Source organism: Salminus brasiliensis, chromosome 8, assembly GCF_030463535.1.
Source record: "Salminus brasiliensis chromosome 8, fSalBra1.hap2, whole genome shotgun sequence".
In the NCBI taxonomy this organism is placed as follows: domain Eukaryota; kingdom Metazoa; phylum Chordata; class Actinopteri; order Characiformes; family Bryconidae; genus Salminus; species Salminus brasiliensis.
The window spans coordinates 9,699,845-9,721,275 of record NC_132885.1 but is presented as its reverse complement, the minus strand read 5'-3'; the positions used below and the strand labels follow the sequence as shown (position 1 = coordinate 9,721,275).

Genomic DNA, 21,431 nt, shown 5'->3' with positions numbered 1-21,431 from the left:
AAGATGTTAAACATTTTAATAATAAAAGGGGGACAAATAGTATAACTTCGTTTAAGCCTACGCAAACATCAGCATACAAAAAGTAAAAGAAATTCCAATTCAGAAGAGAAGAGGAAAAATACAATCCAGCTATAAAAGAGAAACTGAGAAACAATACAAAATACAAAATAAGTGCTAGGAAGCTCACTGTGCAGGAGCATTTCTCACAGTATCTGATTAGGCAAAACATGCCCTCCATCTAATAATCAATAAAAAGATGTTTCTGCAAGTGTCAAAGAAGTGGAGAAGTCTCAACTCATTGTAGAAAATGGAATTTTCCCATGTTTGCTATTTCACTTCAGAAAAATAGGGATTTCATGCTTATGGTAAAGCCATGTGCAAGTGAAAACTTAAGGCCATGTTTTATGTAATGGGCCACATTTTTTCTTTCACATAAACAAGAAGTGTCAGAAAAGATCTTCAATGAAGAGTTTCCTCTTATAGTTTTCAGAGATCAACTTAAGGTTCAAGATCTGACTGGAGAACTGGCCCTTGAAAATGGCAGACAAAGGCAATCTGTGGTGGTTGGTGTGGTGGAATGGATAATACCACTACTTGCCAGTGAGCTATCACACCATGTGGGAGACTGGAGTTTGTTTCCTGGTCTGGGTGGAGTCCTTGGGCAAGACTCTATATTATAACACTATATAACACTATATAGGCCCACCTCTTTAATACGAGTGACCTAAAGTCGCTCTGGAAAAACTTGTGAAAACCGTGATTCAGAATAAAAAAAAAAAATAATAAAAAAAAGGTGCAAACCCAACTAAAATGGGAAGTTTCATTTCAGGACATTTAGACTGTTGTGGTCACCTTCTAAAATGCTGTTTCAGATTTTTTAGTGGGAAAAAAGTCTTTTTAGAGGAAGCAGGACAAAACAAAAACTTCTTCTATAATGCGAACATTAATATCATCTAATACTACAATACTAGCAAGATACACTAAATGTCCAAATGTTTGTGGACACCCCTTCTCATAAATGCATTCAGCTTCTTTAAGTTGTGCAAATGCATAAATACACACATCTTGTCTAGTCCCTGTAGAGCCATATTGATGTTTATTGCTGCCACAATGCCTAATGCCATGGGTACAGAGGGGTAAAAAGCCCCCCAGCATTGCTCTGTGGAGCAGTGGAACTGTGTTCTCTGGACTGGTGTTTGGTGCTCCATCCAATATTTTTAGAATAAGTTGGGGATGAGTTAAGGTGGTGATCACCCATCCTGAGCTTACTAACTCTCGTCACAGAATGCAGTCCCTGGACAGCAAACGTATTTGGTGAGAGAGAGAGAGAGACAGACCAGCACATTGTTTCAGCAGGTAAACAAACATCATTTAAATGTACAGTTTCCTCTTCAGTCCTCTAATACAACCGCAGGCTCACACAGTATACAGTGCACAGCTATTTTCATGAACTACATTTCACTCTTCCTAAGCAAATCACAGGGTGCGGAAATAAATGGCATAACCTGCAGAAACAGGCGGGAAATGACAGTCTTAAACAAGAAACCAACCAGAAACAAGGCTAGGGAACAGACAATTTCACAGATTTCCAAAAATTTGGCATAGTTCAAACACTTATATAATACAACGTACCCCAACAAAGTTCAGGGTGTTCCTAAATGTACTATTTCAGACTTACAGAGATAGAGCTGTTTACAGTGGTGGTGAACAGAACCAGGTGTCTGACTTGCTTAATGCCTCTAAAAGCTCCTCACACAGTTTTTACATTCAAATGGTTATAAACATGTTGTCTGATGCCTGATACGCTGCTTTAGGACAGTTCTGAAAAGAGTTTGGCATCATTAAGGAGTTTTAATTTTCACATAAATGCGATAACAGCACAAAATCAGATTTTGGAAATAAATGTTTTATGTATATCCGAAATTGAAACTTTACAGAAGGCGGCAATAATATGATTCATTTTGAGTCAATGTAAAATAAGAGTTCATTCAGAGTAATTTAGACCATTTCTATTGGTCCATTCATCCAGAATTATGCACACAGTGTACAGAAGCAGCGTCAAGGTTCAAACCATGGAGAAAACTAAAAACAGACAAAAATGGAGATACATGTTTTTCATTGGACAGCAGCGAAATAGATGCACTGAAAAACGTTAATACTGTTATCTGATTCTGTTATCTGAAATGCAACCTAAGACATCGGAGATATTCTAAAAATATTAGCATAATATTTAACCCTTTAAAGCCAAGTGTAACATGTTTCATACATATTTGAGTTTTAAGACATTTGCAACATCAATGTTAGGATTAAATTATTTATCTTAAATAATTATATTATATATATAATTTCTTTTATTAATAATTCAGCTTCCAGGTGGATTATACATGTACTGTGTGCAGCAAAGAAATGCATACAGATTTCTGAAATTAATTGAAACAAATTAATAAAGTTATTTAAAAGAAAAACAATATACTTAGCACAGTTTGGGCATTCTATTCAAAACGTCCTGCTTTCCATCCAATTAAACAGGACTATTTTATATAAAATAAGGAAAACAAAAATGAAAACAAGCACAACTACTCAGTGGTCTTTACGCACTGACAACATCAACCTGAAAGAAAAAAAAAAGAAAAAATGAAAAGCTTATTGCGTATTAAGATGACAGCATGATAACACCTACTACAACCCACAGGAACACTAGATCATCAGATAACTGCCACAATCTTGGTGGGTATGTACACACACTGAAACGTACATATGGAACAGAACGCACAAGAAGATTCACTGCTGATTTTAGAGACTCAGAAAGTGGCTGTGTGTGTAGTAGACAATGTGACCCCTGTTTCTCCTCACTAATAATATATAGTCGTATTAATTTAAATAAGCTTAAACCATTTCTCTTCAAACCACTCTGAAGGACTTACTTTCTGCACTAATTCTGAACAGACTCACTGAAAGCAGAAAGAGTAAAATGATGAGAATTGAGAAATATTAGGCCTGTTGCAATTCCACCAGGGAACACAACCACCTGGCAGTCAGTACACAGCAAATCTGCATGTTAGCAGGGAACACGGGGTGCCAGCAAAAACAGTGGTCAGAAAAACAAGCCGAGAGGTTTGTGTGCCATGCTGTTCTTCATCACAAAACTCAAGCAGAGAGGAACTTTGTGCAGACCGCCACAGCACAACGCAGGCTTCCGTCATTCAGTGAAACATACAGTACTTATGCCTCTCTGCAAACAGCTGCTCTGAGAAGCTCTTGAGCTTACCGCACACCTTCAGTAGCTTCACATCAAACACAAAGGCAGTTTCTCAGAAAGCTGCAGAGAAGCCTGGTTTATACCAGCCATAAGAAACCACCCAGCATTAAAAACTATTTTTACACTCAATATGGATTCATTTGGACAAGAGAAGAACCTACAGTCCCATCTACAGAGCTTTACCAGCTCGGCACAGGGCTAGCAGCACAGACAACAGGACTACAGCACCTTTACTTTCCACTGATAACAACAAAGCCTAGACTTTCACAACTCACCATCATAACTGCATATCCTACAGGCTAGGTACTGCATAAGTCCCTGTAGTTACTGCATAATAAGACTTAAGATGAACACCTAAATAGATGTAATGTAAGAATTTAAAGGGCTTCCAAACTATTAAGGAAGATCAATCATATCAGACATGATTTACCAAGAGCAAGTGCAACCAACACAGGCTTTTAAAAGGATGCAGCACAGAAGCTAAAGCTCCTAACAAGGACCCCAAGTAAATGTACGCAAATGATCAATAATTACTGAATAATAACTGTAACTGTACTGAACCATAACTGAATATCACCTCTGAATTACGAAATATTTCAGATGCAACAGAAACCAGAGGTCCTCTGACGGCCTTCAACCAGTAAAGGATTATTTTTGAGCAACATCTGATGACCTTTGCTCGTATGAAAATGAGCTGTAGAAAGCTCACACACACTTCATCAAAAGTGAAATAATAAAAAAAGCAACCTAGGACAGCGTTAAACATTTACTAGGAGATGTTTAAAGCAGTTTAAAGCATTACAGCACACTGTTTACATCACAGATCCTAGCCTTGAACAGATACAGTCAGATAAGAAGAATCCCCCCATTTACACCACACTGCCACAGATGATGCGATCAGGACGGGCTGTGAAGTATAAAACCCAGACATGATGTGGGGAAAGAAAAAATAAGCTTTGAATCATTTTGGCTTCAAGACGCAAGAAGGTGATGGTGCATCACATGATACACAGCCTTTGACCTGTAGTAAACAATCAACTGTAAGCAGGTGTAAATCAGTGCTGAGCTACTCACAGCCACTGCACTGCACTGACGCATTCCCAGACCAATATTAGAGCCTGACTGATATACCAATAATATCGGCTAGAGCTGGGCGAAATACTCCCCATAATAATAAATCACACACTTTTGTATCGCAGATACAGTTTTAATCTTTGCCATTTTCCACCCACTACCTAGGACTCCCACACCACCCACCCAATAGCACAATGCCACCAGTGCTGGGAGGGAGGGTGACGGCTAGCTTGTGCTTCCTCAGTCACATGAAGCACCACCACATCTTTCCAAACAGCCACTAATGCAACGCCACTGCGCAGCTGAACACGGCAGGGGGAGAACACTAATTACCAATGCTGTTTCGTTAGCAAACAGACTCCCACACCGACTAAGTACTGCGCTGATGGAGTGATGGAGGCCATCCCTCCCACCCACCCAGAATGGCCAACTGTGCTCTCTGGGACTCCTGGTCAGGGATGCCTGTGGCATCACCGAGGACTGAACCAGCGACCTCTTGATGCTGGGGCCAAACAGGCCTTAACAGACTGATGTATGCGAATTACCTCTGTAACGATTGGCGGCCCGGTTTCGTGCTGCATTCAAAAATAACTCCCTCCTTATAACTTACTGTGAAAATATAAGCAAACTCATATATCACTGCTGTCCAATAAAAACCAGGAAGCTCAAAAATTGAGATCTTTTTGGAGAGGGCAAAAATGTTCTTAACTTTGAATAGAAATCAATGTTAAATAAGTTTTTAGGAGTTTATTCCAACTAATTTAGAGCATGCTGATTGGTCCATTCCTCCAGAATTATTCACGAAGAGCAGCTACAGGGTTCAAACCATGGAGAAAACTAAAAATGGACAAAAATAGAGATCCACAGTTTTCATTGGACAGCAGTGAGATAAATACATGGATTTTTTTGACATCCCAAAACAAATTAAATTGATTAGACATCAATACAGCAATGAAAAAAATCATTTTAACACAATAAGAGCCCTTTAAACCCACATTATGATTTTTTTAATATCCACAGCTTAAAGCCAGTATCAATAAAAGTTTTGATCAGTCAGATACTAACCATACTAGACCCAGTCCTACAGAATAGAGAGGATTTTCCAGTGTGAATCAGCCCTGCCGTTTCAATTCAGCCCCAGACTGGCCTTAATCCATGTCCAGGAAACCAGCCCCAACTATGGTGACAGTGAGGCCTACTGTAAAGCCAGACCAGGCTCCGGCTTCAAACACAACTTCAACTACGGCACCTAGACTACACTGTTTATTTCCCATCATGCCAGTCAAAGCGAAACAACCAGCTTCAGCCGATCAGCTTGCTCGGAGCGTGATCTTCTGGAGGAAACACACGCCTAGATTCTGAATGCTGCCAGGGTCGGGGTTGGGGTCAGGGTTGGGGTCGGGGTTGGGGTTGGGCCTGAACAGTTAAAGCCAAACCAGCATTGTTTACCATACTAAACTAAACAGATCACGCCTAGCCTTGTTGTTCAGGATGCAGCAGGTCATCAAGATGTTCTCCAACAGAGGAATAAAATGAGATCATGGAAAGCATGAACTCTAGCAGGCTTTGTGTGACTCCAGGCTCATCTGGAAACCACAATATGAGAGTTTCACTTTCCTTTACTGAACAGCATGACAAAAGTGGGCATATTCCACCAACTGGTCATGCACTTGAACTCTCTCCCTCTTTCACACACACACACACACACACACACACACACACACACACACTAATTATATTGCTACACACAGTGTTTCTGAACAACTTCCCTCTTCTGTTATCAGTGACAGATACAACTGTTCAGCTGTAATGTTAGCTACCTACATTGGAGGCCCTTTAGTTTTTGGACATTCCCTATTACTATTACTTGCAGCTTTTATTAATGAATTAATTAATGAATTAATTAATAATCAATTAATTTATTATCCTATTTTTCCTCCAGTAAATATTCTTCAGCACTGGCTGTAATGTCAGCAGAATCACTCTAAACATCCAGTACTTGAAGCTGAAGCTCTTCCTACTAGATCTAGTCCGTTCCACCTTAAACAGCCAGGCAGCTGCACTGGGGCAGCGGTGGAGGGGCGCCTGCACGCCGCTGAGCCGCTGCACCGTTTAAGGTGGAACGGATTAAGGTGGCTCCTCCACCAAGCCGCTCCAGACGCCCACATGCGCTGCCTCCGTCCAAAGCCCATCCAGCTCACCTTTCTCCCGGAGAGGAGCGCTCGCCTCTTCGTCCCTGCTCACTTGCGTGATTATCGACGAGGACGGGAGGTCCATGAGATCCGCACAAGTCCAGAAACCTTTAAAACACTTCTGTCCAACCAAACGCAGCAGCGCCCGCGTTAAAACTTCACAACTACCCCCAAAACTCCCGGGAAGTGCATAATGCGCTGACACGCCGCAGTGGAGGCGATTCTTACACTTTCATTACTGGAAAGGAGCGAAAGAAACGGGGGAAAAGCAAAGAGCAAAAGTTTCGGTACTTGCTGGTAAACTTTAATACAACATGGAGCTCAGCTCTGCTCCAAACTCCAGATACAAACATGGAACTCGGCGGTTTCAAGGCACCCCGAGTCTTAAAGCGGCAACGCCTGGCCAGGGAGGGTCCGCTTAGTGAGATATGGGGTACGGCGTTCAAATAATGACCATATTCATATTTATGGTGTATTTACTATAATATTTAACCTTAAAAAATCATACACCGGGGGCTATAATGAGGCTGTAGTCCGAGTAAAGCAATTCAGTGCTGCCTTCGATGTGGGCCCCACGCTTATATCGTCTATATAAAACCCTTATTTATTTTTTTTAAATACGATTTTAAAAGCAATAAAACGAAATAAAAACAAGACATAAGCAAACAAGCTTAGCAAACACAACTTAAATGCAAGAATTGTAGTTCAATAACAACCCATGATCAACGGAGCGCCACCTGAAGTGCGTTGCCCTTTTAAATTCTACAAAATCCAGCACGCAAAACAAAGTTTAAAAGATCTCGGCCTCGTCGTAGGAGGATGCGCCTTTTTCTGTCAAACTGCATCGTTCAAAATGCTGACAGCGACCCATAGCAGAGACTAGTGCGTGTAGGACATGCATTTGTACTCGAATCCAGTCGAACAGCCTGTTTTCCTGCCGTTTCTCTCAGTTTTCCAACTCTCAAAACTTTTTTGTGAACTTTTTTTTGCTGGTAGTTGTCAGAACAGAGGGGGGCCTTGAAACCGTCCGCTGGAGAATGGAGAATAGGGAGAGTCCTCAAAGTGCCAAACTCACACTCACAGGTCCACGACATTAGTATTCATAGAGCGCTGCACTCCAAATACTCCACAGTGGGTCTACTCCATTACACAACTGGCCTCCATAAGTCCAGCCCTTCACTGCACCACGATGCACAGCAAATATTCTGTTAAATTTGCTTTAACAGCGACTTTTTTGTTTACCTGGGCTGGACTGAACTGATTAGCTGTGTAACTTCCTCACTGTTTAATTCTGTAAATGTAAAAACAATTTATTTCATTTATTTGTTACATTTTGGGAGCAGCGTGCAACCGCATTGCATGTGTGTTGTAGCCGGGTCGTATTCTGTACCATTAGTATTATAAAAAGGATAAAGGTGCACGTATTTGTCACTGTACAGTGTGGACTGTACAGCGAAATGTGTCCTCCGCATTTAACCCATCTGGTAGTGAACACACACTCACACACACACATGTGTTAGGGGCAGTGAGTACACACACACCCACACCCAGAGCGGTGGGCAGCCAACTCCAGCGCCCGGGGAGCAGAGAGGGTAAAGGGCCTTGCTCAAGCTGCCCAACAGTGGCAGCTTGCCGAGCTCGGGAATCGAACCCACAACCCTGTTATCGATATCCCGGCGCTCTAACCGCTGAGCCACCACTGCCCCTATATAAAGTGAGTTTTTGGCCAGTGCTGACATTTCTGCACAAATGTTACGTTCCTGCTCATAACTTCATCTTGATCATATGTTTACTTTCCAAATATCCAATTAAGCCCAATGTTCTTTCAGGACCCACGGTTATGAATGCCAGCATTCAGTCCCTTAAATGGCAAACACTGACACATCTGTGCAAACATTCAACTTTTCATCACTTGTTGTTACACCTGTTACACACCGCCGTAATGACAGCCTGGAGTCGTGCCGATTGTCACTGCTGCGATCCCTCGTTAAGGTGGACTTTGTTGCGTGTCAGAGTCTTTAAGTTTATGTGAAGATGGGAGTTTTATAGACAACTGTAGTAACTGGCAGAAAATATGATTCACGTCCAGTCCTGAAGACTGTCCAGGAATTCAGAAGCTAGAAAAGAAAAAGGGCATTTTCTGTTTACAGCATTTAGTAGATGCTCGAATCACATTCTAGAGGAAGCTGAATGTTGTGGTGGGCATTTTGCCCAAGGCCTCTTATTTGTATAGTGTTGAAATTCTTTTAAAAGTTATATAGATGGCATTGCTCAGACAGAATGAACAGATAACACTGATTCTCAGGCTTTTTGGTAAAAAAAAAAAAAAGCATCACATTGTTCGTACAATGTCAGAGGGGTTAACATTTCTAATAAGTACATGATGTTTTTTATGGTGTGCCACAGGGACCTGTATTAGGCCCACTTCTATTCTCAATACAAAAGTATTGGGACACCTGCTCATTCATATTTGATCCTAAATTGAGGTTATTAAAAAAAGGTTTTATTGGATTACTGTCTCTACTCTCCAGGGAAGAAAGATTTCTACTGGACTTTGGAGTATATTGCTGTGAGGATTTCATTGCATTCAGCAGCAAGAGCGTTAATGAGGTCAGGATGTTAGGTGATCACCACCCCACCTATTTCCTACTATCCAACACGCCTTTTCTGTTAGACATCATGCTTTAAATTTGCTTACAGTGAAGTTATATGAGAGATAGGGTATTTATATAGAGATCATAGCTAAGACAGAAAGAACAGATAACACAGATTATCAGGCTTTACATTGTTCATCGATGTCAGAAGGGTTAATATTTCTCCTGAGAACATGATGTTCTTTATGGTGTGCCACAGGGACCCGTATTAGGCCCACTGTTATTCTCACTGTATATGGTCATATTAGTGTATATAGTGTGTGTGTATATATATATATATATATACATATACATATATATATATATATATATATACATATACATATACATATATATATATATATATATATATATATACATATACATATATATATATATACATATACATATATATATATATATATATATATATATATACATATACATATATATATATATATATATATATATATATACACCTAAATATACTACAACAACCTGTCTAGTTTAATCTAGTTTAATTGCCTGGACAAATAATAATTTTGGCAATACATTAAAGAGAACAAGGTATGAATCCAGAGACTTCATTCATCATAGAAATATATGAAAAATATTTAAAACATATTGTACACAACAAGCAACATTTAGTCCGATAAATATTTATTGTAGTGAGGGAGAGGAACCTGTAAGGAAGTCCAGATGAACGGACAGAAAGGGATAAAACTGAGAAGCTTTACTCAGTCCCTTACAGGACGTCCACTCGAGCAAAAGACTGGTCCGTTCCCAGGTTGTTTTCCACAAACACTTCATACTTTCCAGAGTCCGATGACCGTGCATTTTTGATGGTCAGGATGGTGCTGGTGTCTCCTACATCATAGAATACCCTGAGGAGAAACAGACACACCAGAAAATATAACGAAGCAACGAAGAATGATCAGCAGCTGTTCAGACTGAAGCTACTATAGTACTACTTTAGTAAAGGCCTATTACGGCCTTCGCCACTAGTTTGGGGAGGGGGGCGGCGTGTCTATTCTGTGATCTATACAATGAATAGAAATCTGGTCCTAATTCGGACTTTAAGATGATGATATTTGTTATCTGATTTTTGTGAATGGTGCTACCTGTCATCTTCCTCTATATCATCTCCATCCTTCAGCCAGCCCACATCAGGGGGTGGTTCCCCACTGATGTCCGCCTTCAGCACCACCGTGGTCCCTCTCTTGCCTTTTACGTTGTCCGGTCCTTTGTTGACTTTAGCAGGAACTGTGTTCAGAAGAATGCAGAAAATATTTTTAATACAACAAAGACCTGAAACAACACAGATATGTATTTAATAACAAGCACTGCATGTTTTACACACCCTCCACTATGATACAGGCAGAACCGGAGGTCTGGCCAAAGGGATTCTTGATAGTAACAGTGTATCTGCCCAGGTCAGCCAGTTCCCCATCACGCACCACTAGTGCCACAACATCAGGGTCTTCAAACACGTAGCGGTACTTGGGTCCATCTTTCAGCTCTTTCCCGTTCTTCGACCAGACGATGAAGGGGTCAGGGAAGGCGCTGACTCTGCACTCCAGCTTCGCAGCACTTCCTTCCACCAGAAGCACATCCTTCAGCTCCAGTAGAAACCTCGGGGGCCCTTTTTCACGAAGCTCCTTTCTCGACCTAAAGAAGAAACAGTCACAGTAGAACCATTAATAGAGATAATAATGTGGATCAAGTGACCTTCACGCTCACACATCTTCTCTATTACAAACATGCTTCAAATGGACCCAAAAGTGGTTGTTCTGAGGCATCGCTCAAACAACAAAAGTATTGGGACACCTGCTTATTCATAGTTTCTTCCTAAAACAAAGGTATTAAAAAGCGTTTTTGCTTTTGTTGGATTAACTGTCTACTGCCCAGGGAACAAGACATTCTACTGGATTTTAGATGATCCCCACCCCAACTCATCCCCCAAGTATTGGATGGAGCATCTTCCCATTATTCCAAAGAAACACAGTTCCACTGCTTCACAGCTTAATACTGGGGGGCTTCATACCCCTCTAGTCCACGCCAGGCATTAGGCAGCATGGTGTCAATAGGTTCATGTTTATCTGCTCCAGAGAGTCCTATTCTACTGGCAGGACTTCTCTACAGGACCTAGACAAGCTGTGTGGGCATTTTCACATCTGTAGCCAAAAACATTCATTAGACTCTGACAAAATCCATTGCTATGAAAAGTACTGTCTTTATAACATAAATGAACACTTTACATGTTACATTTTATACAGATCCACAAACATTGGTTGGGTGTGTGCTGACCATGATCATCATCATCTTAAACATGATCCAAATGCTAGGGTGACCATATTTTTGTTTTCAAAAAAGAAGACACAGGGGACACACGGGTATCCACCGTAGTTAGGATGTCAAGGGTTGGGTGTTTCAAGTAGGCCTAAGTTGTAGGACTGTGGCAGTGTGTATGAGTAAGGGTTGGAAATACCTCCCAACTATGCAGCTGCAGTTAATGTTAATGTACATCAATACATGCATATTTACTCATTTAGCAAGACCAAAAAATAGCCTTAATAGCCTATATGACCAAATCATCTCCTTTCAGTTCAATGTGCAACTTTAGCATTTGGATCAAATATTTTTAAGATGATGATCAGCACACATTCAACCAAGTGTCTCCAAACTTTTGACTGGTACTGTACAACAAGCTTCTAATTTAAGCTAAGACCAAGACTCACTGTAGACAACGAGCAACTGAACTTCTGTATATGTAATAAACAGGTGTGGTTGTGTATTACCGATGTCCCCGGTACGAAGCCTGGATGCGGATAGCTGCTTCTTGTACTTGAGGGTCATTAATGTTGATTGTACACCCTGGTGGGGGTGCAGCCTTGACTTTGGACATCTGTTAAAGACATCATGCACAGGGTTCATGTCACCTGGTGTGTAAATGAGCTAAAACAGCTGCTCGTTTGCACAGTTAAGATCAGATTTTGAAGTCTGAAAATTTCTAGTGATCTGGTGATACAAGACATCGGCCTTAATTCTTCTTAAAATGCCTGATTGCTGATAGTGATTACTGTTGAAAATAGTATCGTACAAAACTTAAGAAGAACTCACCCCAGACTGGCTCCTGGATCACTTCTCTCGCTCAGTGTTGCTACACCCTGGCTTTATAAACAGGGTACCAGTGGGACCAGCCTGGTCTGGTTGGAGGAGGCCTCCAAATACCACACCAGCATTTGTCCTTCTTTGGATCCCTGCCACCGACTGGCTTGGCTTGTCGAGAATGATAAAAGATGGACCAAGTGTTACAGAGTGGCAAGCTGCACCTTATATAGTGAATCCATGGCTAAAAGACCCCCGGAGGCTACCCAGGACAGTGTGTGGAGACAGGAGGGTGGTGGCGTCAGATGCCAAAGGAAGGGCTGCGAATGAAACACGAGTGCTCCCGGATGAGGAAGTTCACCCAGGTGGGTAACCACTGGGACCTCAGAGATTTGGGTTGGGCCTATCTAAGTACGTCTACACATTTAGCTAATGGACCTCTTGTGGGACAACTCCAGTTGTTGGGTTTTAGAGATGTCATAGGAAAGTGTAATATGTCTTGTAAGCTACAGGGTTCTGTCGTGGAGTGGATAGTTGTGGAAAACCCAGACTTGAGACCAGTTTAAAAACTTCAAGTTTTAAAAACATACATTCTATATGTGAAAATCACATATATACATCGCTGTCCAGAGAAAAACATGTATCTCCAAAATGGCGACTTTACAAGAGAAGGCAAAAAAGTAAAAAAAAAAAGGAAAAAAGGTCAATGTAAAATATGAGTTTAATCATTTAATTTAATTCATTTAATTCATTAAGTCATTTAGAGCATTTCTATTGGTCTATTCCTCAAGGATTACTTAGACAGAGCAGCTACATGGTTCAAACCATGGAGATATATGGTTTTCATTGGACAGCAGCAATATACTGTTTTTGTGATGCGTACGGCAGCTAAACCTGTGTTTCAGCCTGAACTGTTTTTTTGAACCAGCCAATCAGAACAGAGGCAATTTACAAATTACTGTCTTAAACGGTCCTAAACTAGATCAGTATTCAGACACTTTAAGATCATAATCTATGTGTTAAAGAACATTAAAGAGACAAGCACCTCTAAATAACCTTTATCTACAGTTTTACAGCTGTGCTTCTTGTTGCATTTTGTTTTTACTGTTGGTTTGTCCAACATTAGCCAATTTAAACCTGAAAGCCTACATCTACCTCTACTGAAAAACTCCACAAGATCCTTACACCTGCCCATTTTCCCTGCTTTCAACACATCACCTTCAAGAACTGATATATCCCAAGGACTAATTTATCCCATCCCTTTACAGATACCACTGTAGAAGAAGATAATGTGTTTTACCTTACTTAGTACTAATGTTATGGCTGTTTGGTCACTTAATTTTAGACAAACATAATCTACTAACTAGACTACTAAACTAAACTACTAACTAGTTGTACTGTTCATGTTTTTTGAGCACAATGAGCAAACATCCACAGTGCAGGCTAGAAAACCTTCTGACTTTCAATCAAGAAGATAAGACTGGTGCTTGGCCAGTTAACTCATCTTTAGTACGGCAATAACAGAAGTTTATCTTTGCATGTGTAATCAACTACAGTGCTGGGATTAAACCATGACCCAAAACAGGTCAGCAAACCTAAAGTAATGGGTCATTAACATTATATCATGTAAGTTCTGGCTTGTTTTGCTCAGAGTGAGTTCATTTCGCATGGGTAACTTAATAAAGATGGAAACTCTGCATTTGAGGGATGCGCTGTGTGTTGTGGGATTTGATGAATCAGTACAATTAAAGCTGAATGTTGCGTCCCGTTTGAAGCGGAGCGGTCGGCTCCCACACGCTGGACGGCACTTGTGAAAAGGTTAGGCTGATAAAACCATGCAAGTGGACGCAGGTGACAAAACTGCCATTTGCAGATGCGGTACTGTTAATAACCGACTTTATTTCATGAATAATCATGTTTTCCACATATACACACGTACTTCGTACTGCTGTAAAACATTCACGTCATGTCCATGTGTGTCACTGTTTTAGTGCAACATAATGCATTCCAGAAAAGCTTGGTTTAGTTTCACATTAAAGGGTTGCCCAGCATGATCCAAAGGAAAAGTACACAAACGCTCACACGCCAACTAAAAATACAAAACCTTATTCACAACCACAGACCAGCGTCTGGGGCTCCTCAGCTGTGTTTGCTGTATTCCACGTGTCGTTGGCCGCAATGCTTGTTCCAAACTTATGTCATTTAAAACTTATTTACTAAAGAGTTCAAATCACTCTTATTTCAGCAAATGGTAGATTTACAAAATTCTGAAAATGACAGAAAAAACACCAATAATAATAATAATAATAATAATGAATTATTATTCAAAGTAATTAGGCAAAAAAAAACAAAAAAAACAAAACAACCAAAAGGCCCCCATAAATAGCAGACGTAAAACGGAAATAAGTGAACATGGAACTGTGTAACAGGCACAGCAACAGGGTAAACATTAGGCTCACTGTAAAGTGTACCAGTATCCAGAAGAGACTTTACTTTTGTACCCAAACAGTTCCATATTGCCTTTGAATGATTAAAAAAGGGGGTGGCAGTGCACAAGCAGGTACCATCATAAAGTGATGATACATAAATCTCAGCTTAAAATCTATTCTGCTGTACAAACTGCATGGCATTAACATTCTGCGCTACACACTCACATATTACAGAAAAAGGATGATCTAAAATACTCATCTCCACTGTCTATGAAACTCTTTTACTTATTAGCATGGTTCACTGTGTCATTTCAAAGAGAACACTCTCAGGTTTAAGGGTTCAAGGCTTCTGGCACCTCGCTGTAAGATTTAGACAATAAAAATAATCAGCATTCTCAGGCAGTCACAGGACCAGATCTACAATCATGTGCCTCAATTGACAAAAAGTTAAAAAGTCAAAGAACTGAAACACAGCCGTGAGGTTTTGTGATCCTGTGCTTATTAAAATGACCAAAAAGTCATATTCATTCTTCTTATTAAATGACAATGAAAAGTAACCATTGTTCAGATCAACTGCTTAACCCCGTGCCATTTCATAACCAAGCCAAATATCTGGAAATTGAAGCATCTATAAGTTTCTGCACAGACTGTTTTAAATGACAGGTTTTTCCAAACCATCAAATCTGTCATAAAACCTGTCATGGTAGATCAGAGGTACTCAAACCTAATTCTGATAGCTGGTGGTTAATCCCACTTTGACGTCACCCTTGCCTCTGAGGTAAGTCTGTAATAGCTGGGGCACAAGGGCTGTGATTTGAATAACTCTGATGTAAAGCATCAGGCAGTAGTTTTGAGATGTTCTGAACACTTTGAAGATTTGAGTTCATAGGATGAACACACTAATTCATATCACTGATCTGCAAAATGTAGTTATTTACTCATATAGTCCAAATGAAATCAATGATTCTCAAAACGCTCCACAGAACCCTACATATTGTCCACATTGTCTCTGTATCCTCCAATGTCTGCTCCCAATATTGGGACCGGTTTGAGAATACAGCTCTATAAATAAACATCTATATCTTTGTCTCTACATTTAGATTGTTTTTATTTTAAATAATACCATTCCTTCCATTCACTGATAAATAATTATACTTCACATTAAGATTTAGTTTTAGAATGATGCAATCACACATTAAACATTCCACATAGTGGCCACTGTGTCTGTGCCACACATCCTTCCTGTTCTTTAATGACACACATTTTGCTAAATTTCACTGAACCAACTTGTAAGACACACAATACAGGATAAGTTGACAGGGCACCAGCGCTGGTCTTCAGCTTCAGTGCGGATCCATTGAAAATGCACAAGAAGAGACTTAAGCACTTCAGTACACATGTGCTCGTCACACCCGAGCCATTCTAACGTCTTTCTGTCCTACTTGTCTTACCTGTCTGAGATTATGGTCAGGGCTTGTTTAGAAAAAGCATTTCAAAACCTGATCAATCTTAAATGAAATACGTACTAAGCTTCTAAGCAGAACTCTCCCCTGTTCTTTTAGTAGAGGAATAATACCACAGTACGTCCTTTTGCTGCCACAGGTAGTAAATTTATTCTATTTGTTCTAGAAAGGAAATATTTGTATTGATCGCATGCTTGTCACTCCACCGGTTTTTAGATATCAAATAAAAAAAAAGAAAGTAAGGGTTTTCAGTGCATTCAAAAGACTTCAACAAAGGCCAATACACAAAACCAGTGCAAGGACGTCTGTGATGTATAATACATTCTGGGTTTGAAATGGAAAGGCAACCTTTTTAATACATACAAAAAATAATAAGATAAGTTGCACAATTTTAACTCCCACAGCAGCTCGGGAGAAACACTACGCTGCATCGTTTTGAAGACGGGGCCTTTTTGCAAGAAGTTGCTTGACTTTGGACAGCTATCTTTTTTTTCTTTTTCAGTTTTTTTGATCAAAACGTTTCTCTGAAGTCACAGGTTGCAAAGTATGACCCAATGTTTTTTTGTTTTTTTTTGCCAAGAACAGTAAAAGTTAGTAAAAGACAAAACTCAGTTGGTTGTAAAACATCAAGTGGCACTACAGTGAGAATAGCTTGAGTGCTCAATACTCTGCAGATACTGTGATTACTGTATAACAACTACCTGTAATAAAATTGTCAACCTCATAAAAACTAGCAGAAAAAATGATATACACATTGTTTTTTTCCATCCACAAAGGTCAAGGCCCCAGGGTCATTATAGGGAAACACCACAAAGGTTTACATTGACATGACATTTGGTAAATGGTGTCGCACACCTCTGTGTTCTTGTTAACTGATGAGCTTTTGTGGGACGGCACAATTGTCAGCCACGATGGGTCCACAGTTCCTGACTGCAAATGACACGATGCAAGGAACACTTCGACAGTCAGTCGTGGACAGAAGAATATAAAAAGGATTATGGGACGGGCCAAGATAGTGCAGGGGCAGGGCAAGCATGTGCATGGGGTGGGGCTTGGGTCAGGACTATGAACACAGCAGCGCTAAGCATGCTGGCCCCAGCTGCTGATGAATGCATTAGATTGATGAGTTCTGTGTGTGTGTGTGTGTGTGTGTGTGTGTGTGTGTATATGTGTGTGTGTGTGTGTGTTTGAGTCTGTGTGTTTGAGACTGGTTTTTCTAGTCTCATGTCTGACTAAGGACGTGTTTGACTCTTCACAGAATAGGGGCCAGTTCAGCTGAGCTGGTGCCGGATGTGTTCACACGCTGCCCAATAACTGGCCCCTTTTGTGAGTCCGGCCAGGGCCCAGCCAGGTGTCAGCACAGTGACAGTGAGTGGTCCTGGGGCTGGGCCTCTCTGTCCTTTCCCCGGAGTGCTACTCTTGGGCCACATTCCTCGTCTGGCAAAGCCAAGGTGAGCTCACTGGGTGACCGGGGTGGAGGGTGTAGAGGGTATGGAGAGTGTAGAAGGTGTAGATGGTGTGGTAGGTGAGGTGGGTGAGGTTGGGGTTTGGGCGGAGCTCTGGTAAGAACGCAGGAGCACTTTGTGCTTGGTGGCCACCTGGGCTCGAATCTGCTGCTGCTGGCCCAGGAACTCCTTGAGGCGTGTGGTGGTGAAGGTGAGGGTTTGCCGCCGCAGGCGCATCAAGTACGCATCCTGCAGCCAAGAGTTGTTGAAGCAGTCCTTGATGGAGGGACGGGCCCTGGAATGTAAAACCAAACACACACACACACACACACACACACACACACACACACAGCACAGGTAGTATCAGTCAGTATTTTGAAATCGCCTAAGGGGCATTCTTCAGCTGAATAGAATGTCTTTTGGGTTTTACGCACCAAGGGTAGCTGCACAGGATCTTCTTAAGGAACAGAGAGGCACTTTGGGACACATTTTGGTAGAGCTTGCTGAGGTCAAACTTGGCTGCTAGGATTCGGGCCTCTGTCTCTGCTGGATCAATCTCCGTGAAAGGCAATCTTCCACTGAGCCTGTTCATTATAAGATCCAGAGACAATGGTTTGCAAAAAAAAATGGTAAACTATCTACTGTATTTCTAAATACTACACTGTAAAGAGCAATTGTGAAATATAAGGAATTCTTTATTTATTGGTAAACACACAGATAGATAGATAAACAGATAGATAGATAGATAGATAGATAGACAGACAGACAGACAGACAGAGACAGATAGATAGATAGATAGACAGACAGACAGAGACAGACAGATAGATAGATAGATAGATAGATAGATAGATAGATAGACAGACAGAGAGACAGAGACAGAGACAGATAGATAGATAGATAGATAGATAGATAGATAGATAGATAGATAAAGAAACAGATATACGCCCCATACAAAACAATGATAGAATGAAGCACACCAATGTTCATCATTTATGTGATGCAACACAAGAGCACTGCTGTACAGCAGTGTATCAGTGAGTATCAGCACTCACATGATGAAGGTCATAACTCCAACGCTCCAGATGTCAGCTGGAGGACCCACCACGTCCCCTTTCAACATCTCGGGAGCTTTCAGCAATCAGCAGGGATTCAAAACAAACACAAATTACAGGGCACAAGGATGTGCTCAATTACTTCCAAAAAAGCAAAAGAGAAACATGTACTCCAAATGGACACGGTTAGCATGATCTTTTGACTGAGATAAAACTGACTTTGCATAAGACTGTGTAGCACTGTTTGGGGTAAAAATAACCAGTAAAATGATATTTCTTACTACAAACATAAACCAAGCCAGCAGACTGCATCCTGAAGGAGAAGGTTAATTCAGGCGGTTTGAGGTTGAATTCCTCTTTGGAACAGAGGAGACCACAGCAGTCATTACTTACACATGTACTCAAGGGTCCCTATAGGAGGGCTGAACTGCTTCAGGAAGAGTGGGTTGAAGGTCTGAGCGCTGCCAAAGTCAATGATCTTGACTACATTCATGTAGGTGACTATGATGTTGTCTGGTTTGATGTCCAGATGAAGGATCCTCCTGTTGTGCAGGTATTCCAAACCTTGCAACACCTGCACAATGTAGGCCACCACATCATCTTCAGAGTAGCGGAATCTGGAGAGAAGTGATAGATACAGTAGATAGAAAGATAGACACAGATAGACAGACAGTAGCAAAGAGCAAAGGTGAACAAAGTGAACATAACACAGGAAATCTGCAGTATGTACAGCAGAGATAAGGTTCAAGCTGGAGGAGCACTCTAGTCACATGTTGGGGATGACACAATTCTAGTCAACAACTGGCTCACACATGTCCTTCTACTAAAGACCCCCGGAGACTTGAGCTCAACTCACATTTGCATGGAGTAACCTGTAACCACCTGCCTGTCCAAATATTTCCATTAAAAGTCCCCACCCAAGTCCCCTAATAGCTTGCTTCCAGTGCTGGTGAAGGCTGACCTGTGCCATCTCTAAGTGGCATGAATGAATTTAGCCATGTGCATCTTTTTTGCAGGGGCAGTGGTGGCTCAGCGGTTAGAGCGCCGGGATATTGATAACAGGGTTGTGGGTTCGATTCCCGGGCTCGGCAAGCTGCCACTGTTGGGCCCTTGAGCAAGGCCCTTTACCCTCTCTGCTCCCCGGGCGCTGGAGTTGGCTGCCCACCGCTCTGGGTGTGTGTGTACTCACTGCCCCTAACACGTGTGTGTGTGTGAGTGTATGTTCACTACCAGATGGGTAGATGGGTAAATGCGGAGGACACATTTCGCTGTACAGTGTACACTGTTCAGTGACAAATACGTGCACCTTTTTAAACCTGCCGATAATAGTGCAATGCTCTGAATGCTTCTGGAGGAAAATGGTAACCGATGATAGGACCAACACTTAGACAGCTGCACCACCTAGGACCCCTTTTGTAAACACTGCTGATGCAGCTTGTTGGGTATATTCAAACTAATAGCAGTTTAGTGTGTATATACAGAATAATAGATTGATAAATATGGGAAGATATAGTGTGAGATCTCCACAAACCCAAATCAACACAAGGATCTTTTTTTTCTCGAAATATTAGCACTTTCCAAATGTCTTATTTTTTCTTTATACCCAAATAACTGTGTTTTAATTCAGTAGTGGTTGAAAATGAAATGCATCAGTAAGAAAAACCTCAAATCTTCCCCCTTAATCCCTTAATCTTCAAATAAACAACAATAGGAAATGTCAGGGGGAAGTAAGTGAGGGCTTCATTTTCTGAACTCAAACAAGGCCAACATCTTCCCTCTGACTACAGCTGACAGTATCGATTCAAGTGAACAAACAACAGGCACTTGTTCTGTGATACAGTAGAGTTGTGTGTCTTGCGGACGCAAATGAGGCACGATCAGAGAACATGCAGTACAAGCCTCCGGGCCAAATAGACTCAGACCTGTCAATCAAGCTGTAGAGGATCTCTTTGCCTGCGCAGCACTCAGAGATGAGGACTAGGTAGCGTGGGGTTACATAGGCCTCATGGAGGGCCATGATCTTGTCGTGGTGCAGCGATTTGAGGATCTCATACTCCTGCAGAACGGTCTGCTTGCTCTCGGGCTCATACGGGACGATTTTGGCCATGAAGAGGTTGCCTGTGGCATTTTCCCTGCATTCACGGATCACCCCGAAACGGCCTCTGAAACAGAACAACAAATAAAGAAGAGGCAACTGAAGAGTGCACAGAGATAAAGCATATTTACTTAACTTTTTTTTATTAAATTCATAGTTTTTCTTTTCCCAAATAGCTCTGCTTACAATGAACACAGCAAAGAACAGCTCTCTGAAGTTAAGTCTTCTTATATTAATACACACAATGTCGTAAGCAAGGATATCTACAGGTGTAGCTACACTTAATCCATCATTTCTTGTTACATTTGCATTTTCACGTGTATTCAGATTCACAAAATGGGCAAAAAAAGCTGGAAAAAGAGACTTCTACTGTAGGAAAAATCAAGCAATGTTGAGGAAAAAACATAGTTGTGTCAACAAAGACCTTGGCACCCATTATAAGTGTGTAACAACACATTTATGCGACTATGTAAAAATGCCAAAGAATGAAAAGTTTAAGAGCTTAAAATAAAAATATATTTGTTGTAACAACAACTTTAGACCTTAATTTAATTCAATTAAAGGACCATTTTATTTTTTAAAGTGTATGTGGGTAAATGAAGATGCTTTAACAAATAACTTGAGTGCTAATGAACACATTAGCATTGTTAAGTTACAGTTTAATGTAACACTTTGAATAAA

The 21,431-nt window shown here is 41.0% G+C and overlaps 3 protein-coding genes across 6 annotated transcripts in view; all 3 read right to left on the bottom strand.

Annotated features, from left to right (window-relative positions):
• Positions 1-6,870, bottom strand: part of ctdsp1 (CTD (carboxy-terminal domain, RNA polymerase II, polypeptide A) small phosphatase 1) — a 28,115-nt gene extending 21,245 nt beyond the window's left edge. The window contains exon 1 of the mRNA XM_072685544.1: positions 6,535-6,870. Within this exon, the coding sequence (XP_072541645.1) occupies positions 6,535-6,610 (76 nt within the window). The 5' untranslated portion in view covers positions 6,611-6,870. The remainder of the gene's footprint in view (positions 1-6,534) is intronic.
• Positions 6,871-9,903: 3,033 nt separating this feature from the next.
• On the bottom strand, positions 9,904-12,063 carry LOC140560550 (SPEG neighbor protein-like). Its single transcript, XM_072685026.1, has 4 exons — positions 11,957-12,063; positions 10,519-10,826; positions 10,280-10,421; positions 9,904-10,042 (listed from the first exon to the last, which is right to left on the bottom strand). Exons 1-4 carry the CDS (start codon positions 12,061-12,063, stop codon positions 9,904-9,906), a joined length of 696 nt encoding a protein of 231 aa, XP_072541127.1.
• A 2,082-nt stretch (positions 12,064-14,145) lies between these two features.
• spegb (striated muscle enriched protein kinase b) overlaps positions 14,146-21,431 on the bottom strand; it is a 75,566-nt gene continuing 68,280 nt past the window's right edge. For all 4 annotated transcript variants that reach the window (XM_072685538.1, XM_072685540.1, XM_072685541.1 and 1 more), the window contains 5 exons: positions 20,578-20,817; positions 19,049-19,272; positions 18,656-18,731; positions 18,038-18,187; positions 14,146-17,898 (listed from right to left, as the gene is read on the bottom strand). In XM_072685538.1, coding sequence (XP_072541639.1) covers positions 17,616-17,898; positions 18,038-18,187; positions 18,656-18,731; positions 19,049-19,272; positions 20,578-20,817 — 973 coding nt within the window. In that variant the 3' untranslated portion in view covers positions 14,146-17,615. The remainder of the gene's footprint in view (positions 17,899-18,037; positions 18,188-18,655; positions 18,732-19,048; positions 19,273-20,577; positions 20,818-21,431) is intronic.

Excerpts from the sequence above, each read along its gene's own strand:
- LOC140560550 (XM_072685026.1), bottom strand. The coding sequence starts at position 12,063 with ATGTCCAAAGTCAAGGCTGCACCCCCACCAGGGTGTACAATCAACATT. Across the intron at positions 10,422-10,518 it reads TGCCTGTATCATAGTGGAGG|TTCCTGCTAAAGTCAACAAA; the intron begins GTGTGTAAAACA and ends TTCTGAACACAG. Across the intron at positions 10,043-10,279 it reads GATATAGAGGAAGATGACAG|GGTATTCTATGATGTAGGAG; the intron begins GTAGCACCATTC and ends GTTTCTCCTCAG.